Genomic DNA, 5,282 nt, shown 5'->3' with positions numbered 1-5,282 from the left:
AGACTACAGGCGCCCGCCACCACGCCCGGCTAGTTTTTTGTATTTTTAGTAGAGACGGGGTTTCACCATGTTAGCCAGGACAGTCTCGATCTCCTGACCTCGTGATCCACCCGCCTTGGCCTCCCAAAGTGCTGGGATTACAGGCTTGAGCCACCGTGCCCGGCCAGGAGATGGATTTCTATGAAGTCCTTGCCTAACAATGAGTAACCTTTAAAATTGGCCCTTTTGTATTTAGCAGAAAACGTACTTTTGCTTATGTTATGGGGATATTTTATCTAATAGATATACTTATTATCCTCAGTTGGGCTTATCTATTTTTTTTTAATTGCAGATCCATGCCAATGGTTTTTGAAATGTTTGCAGATGGTCTATAAGATACCATAAGTTTCTGAAAATACAAACTTAAGCAACCTCTCCTACTTTCAGAGGAAGACACTTGTCATAAAGTCTACCTTCTACTCACCAGTCTAGTACACACACACATATGTATACATACTGCACACATATGCATGTACCTGCACTCACAGTCATGTGTGGGGCACACGTAAATCACCTGTTGTTTTGAGTATGGAAGGTCCTTCTTTGTCCAGACACCAAGACCTATAGAAGTCCATTGTCTGACAGAGGATTTGAAGGAGGCATACCTTTCTGCTCCAGTAGGTAGAGGTGGCACATTTTCTCCTATGGAGATCTTTGGCCATGGCACTAACTTGTGTATTTTGTTTCTTTGCAAACAGTCGTGGTATTTATTGATATATATGGTGTATATTTATTTATTTATTAAATTTATTTATCAAATATACATATTTGCATATATATATGCAAATGTTTGCGGTATCTGATATTTCAAAAACTGAAATGATTTTATGTCTCCCAGGGGAAAGAGTGGTGGCCTTTGCTGCTGTAGAAGGAATTTTCTTCTCAGGATCTTTTGCTGCTATATTCTGGCTAAAGAAGAGAGGTCTTATGCCAGGACTCACTTTTTCCAATGAACTCATCAGCAGAGATGAAGTAAGGAACGGAATGTTTTTCTAGCTATATTTGTATTCATATTTGATGTTCATCTATTTTTCTTTTCTATCTTTTTTTTTTTTTGAGATAGGATCTCATTCTGTCACCCAGGCTAGAGTACAGTGGCACGATCATGGCTCAGTGTAGCCTCGCCTTCCCTGGACTCAAGCAATCCTCCCATTTCAGCCTCCCTCGTTGCTGGGACTGTTGCAGGTGCCTTCCCTTGTTGCAGGTGCCACTACACCTGACCTAATTTTGGTATTTTTTTTTTAGAGACAGGGCTTCACCATGTTGCGCAGGCTGGTCTTGAACTCCTGGGCTCAAGCGATCTGCCTGCCTCAGCCTCCCAAAGTGCTGGATTACAGGCATGAATCACTGTACCCAGCCCATTTATTTTTCTTTCTCCTGAAAAATGCTATGGTGACACAGGTATCCTGGTAATTAAAATAGGAAGTCATGTCATCTTGCTTTTAAGACACTGCATTTTCCTCCTGTGTCTCTTACCATTTCTCCTCAGTCTCCTGGTCATTCTTAATATCAGTGTCCTCCTAGGTTCCTGCGCTGGCCTTGCTCCTTCACTGTATATGCCCTCCTGGCTGATCTTATTTACTGTCATGAAATCAGCTACCATCTAAATGCTCATAACTCCCAAAACTTACCCTTTGTCCCAGATATTCTTTCCTAAGTGCCAAACCCATGTATGCTAGTGCATGTTCGACATTTTCTCCTTGAAGTTCCCCCAGGTGTCTCAAACCTGTTATTTCAGAAATCAAACTCATCATCTTTCTCCAAAAATTTGTTGTTCCTTCTGTTTTTCCTATTTCATTGAGTGTCTCTATCCTTCTTTTCCAGTCATCTAATTTGAAATCTAGGAGTCATTTTAGATTGCTTCTTCTTTTTCAGCCACATCCAATCAGTAACTAAACCTGGTCTCCCTCTGCTTGCTATATCCTTTCCATCTTTCTTACCACTTTTTTTTTTCTTTAACCTTTTTTGGATTACCTTCTCAGAAGAGACATCTCAAAACTTTCCTGATCAATTAGGTGAAATTGGCCACTCTTTCTTTTATGTATCCATTTGAAACCTGCACCTGTCCATATCTTGGAGTCCATAGTATGTATTGTACTTCTTATTTCTCTCTTCTGCTAGACTTTAAGCTCCTTAGTGCAGGGACTTTGTTTTATTTATCTTTCTGTTCTCAATGTTTTGGCTATTATAGCCATTCAGTTAACATCTATTGCCTATGCTAATCCTTAACTTCTCTGAACTTTGGTTTCTTCAACTATAAAAATTAACCATTTTGTTAGAATGCCATGAAATAGTGTATGTGAAAGTATTTTTTTAAATGCCATAAAATGCTTCATATAATTACTTTTTGCTTTTTCATGTCTTTAAATTTTTAATAACTTTTGTTAGAAATGTCATATAGGATTGTTATAGAGAATTGAGAGAATAAAAAATCTCAACACACAGAGAACCACATTTACTGTTTTGTTGATTTCTTTATAGACTTTTTTCTACATTTAATTCTATTTAGATATATAAACATATTTTAATCATTCATATATTTAGGAGTTGAGATGTTCTTTTTCCACTTGGCAAAATACTGCAATCATTTTTCTATGGCATTAAGCACCTTTTGAAAATAGTAGTTTTGTTAGATATATGAGCTAATGAATGAATCATTTATTTGACTTTTATAATTAGAAATTTAGATTATTTCCAGGTTTTTTGTTTTACTATGGTGTAAAATGAATACCTTTACATATATATGAGCTTTGTCCTCCCTTTATATTATTTTCCTAAGCTTGATCACAAAAAGTAGAATTACTAAGTTATAAAGCCATGCATACATACATACTTGCAGATTTTTTTTCCAGTAATTTCATAACAATTTTCAGCCCCACCTAGCAATGTATAAACATTTTCTACCATACTCTCACCAGAATTTAGATTAATTTGCTAAATGTTTGGCAAATTTGATAGGGGTAATTGGTATTTCATTATTGGTTTTATTTGCATTGTTTATTACTTAAATTGAACACTTTTTTCATAATGATACTAGTCATTTGTATTTTTTCTGTAGTTGCCTACTTTTGTCTTTTGCTTTTGTTTCCGGTTTAATATTAACATTTTTCTTATTTAACTCTGAGTGCTCTCACTATTTTAAGGTTATTTCTTCAGTAGTCTATTATCCTTAAAGGAAGAGGTCATGCTTGCTTGTTCATTGGTGTATTCCCAATGTACAGTGACTGATTGGGTCCTTTCAACAAGTATACGTTTATAGCATTTGTTATATTTATAGCACAAATATAATATAAAATATACATTTTCTTATATTTATTTCATATATTTTCCCGATTTTTCCTTTGCTTTTTAATTTTTGTTCTTTTAACATACAAAACCTTAAATTTTATGTAATCCTCTTCCAGAGATAAATTAATTACACATATTTTCTTCTCGGTTTTTTAACTTTTAACTCTCTAGTACAGTTGGAATTTGTTTAGTCTAAGTAGGATTTAGGATAAATATAATATAGTAAATAATACGTTAGAGTTTAACTTAATTTTATTTCAAACACTCTTAGGAAGTTTTTTCAATTTGCCTTGTTAAGTAATCCATCCTTTCTTCATTGACTTGCACTGTCTTCTTTATTATCGATTAAGGTTTTATTAGACTAAAATCAGTTTCATGGCTATTTTTTCTTCCTTATTGACCTATCAGATTTTATTCTATAACAAACCATTTTAATTATTATAGTTTCATATATTTTAATAATTTGTAGGGTAAATATTGAAACTTTTCTTTTGAAAGTGTTCTTACAAGATTCTGTCCATTTATTCTATTCTTTTTTTTTTTTTTTTTTGTGAGACAGGGTCTCTCTTTGTCACCCAGGCTGAGTGCAAGTGGCATGATCCTGGCTCACTGTAGCTTTGACCTCCAGGGCTCAAGCAGTCCTCCCACCTCAGCCTCTTAAGTAGCTGGAACTACACGCATGTACCACCACATTCAGTTAATTAAAAAAAAAATTTTTGTAGACACAGGATCTCACTGTGTTGCCCAGGCTGGTCTGGAACTCCTAGGCTCAAGTGATTTGCCCACCTTGGCCTCCCAAAGTACTGGGATTACAGGCATAAGCCCCTGTGCCCAGCCTTCCAGATTAACTTTTGAATTAAAAACAATCCCATTTAGGCACTTGACCTCTGTGCCTGCTTGGGACTTGACCTTTGTGTACTTTCCTTTCTTTTCTGCTCTAAAGCCTTTTAAAATAAATTACAAGCACACACACACACACACACACACACACACACACACCAATTCCATTGAGATTTTGATTGGTATTGCGCTCTGTAATAAGTTACCTGTCAGTTTTCATCAACACTTTAACATCTTTCAGCCTTGATGGTAATTTCTTCTTTCTTCCTGTTTTTTTGAAACAGAGTCTTACTGTCACCCAGGCTGGAGTACAGTGGCATGACCTCAGCTCACTGTAGCCTTGACCTCCCAGGTTCAAGGGATCATCCTGCCTTAGCCTCCTGAGTAGCTGGGACTACAGGCATGCACCACCATGCCCGACTAATTTTTGTATTTTTTGTAGAGATGAGGTTTTGTCAGGTTGCCCAGGCTGGTCTCAAATTCCTGAACTCAAGGAATCTGCCCACCTTGGCCTCCCAAAGTGCTGTATTACAGACATGAGCCACCATGCCCGGCCTGGGAATTCCATCTTTCTATATCCGACCTCTCTCTCTTTTCATTTTGAATTTTTGAAATTTTCTTTTTGTTTTTTTGATATTTAGCTCTATACTATCTATTCTGTGTTTTGGAGTCCTGATTATTTTAGGTTGACTCTCCTTGGCCTATTCTCCAATTACTTAAGATTCTATACTATTTATTGCATTTGTATAACCATACTCAGGGGTATTTCACAAGTTTATTTTCATTTTTGGTTGAGTTATCTGTAAGATCATCTCTGCTTTATATCGCTTCAGGTGATACTCATCATTGTTCAGTTTCCATTTTCTTATTATTTGCTTATTGGTATTTTTTATTTCTATTTATTTATTTATTTATTTATTTTGTAGAGACTGGGTTTTGCCATGTTGCCCAGGCTGGTCTTGAACTCCTGGACTCAAGCAATCTGCCCACCTTGACCTCCCAAAGTGCTGAGGTTGCAGGCATGAGCCACCGAGCCCCACGTCGGTTTCCATTTTCATTGGAACTGAATTTATTTTTATCTTGAGCCTTTCTTATTTTTTTTTTTTTTTTTTTTT

At 36.1% G+C, this 5,282-nt stretch overlaps 1 protein-coding gene across 1 annotated transcript in view; it reads left to right on the top strand.

Annotated features, from left to right (window-relative positions):
* RRM2B (ribonucleotide reductase M2 B (TP53 inducible)) overlaps positions 1–5,282 on the top strand; it is a 44,882-nt gene that overhangs the window by 28,999 nt on the left and 10,601 nt on the right. Inside the window, 1 exon segment of the mRNA XM_011983489.1 lies at positions 878–1,011. Coding sequence (XP_011838879.1) covers positions 878–1,011 — 134 coding nt within the window.

Source organism: Mandrillus leucophaeus, unplaced genomic scaffold, assembly GCF_000951045.1.
Source record: "Mandrillus leucophaeus isolate KB7577 unplaced genomic scaffold, Mleu.le_1.0 Scaffold250, whole genome shotgun sequence".
Lineage (NCBI taxonomy): Eukaryota > Metazoa > Chordata > Mammalia > Primates > Cercopithecidae > Mandrillus > Mandrillus leucophaeus.
This window is presented reverse-complemented; position numbering and strand designations above follow the sequence as displayed.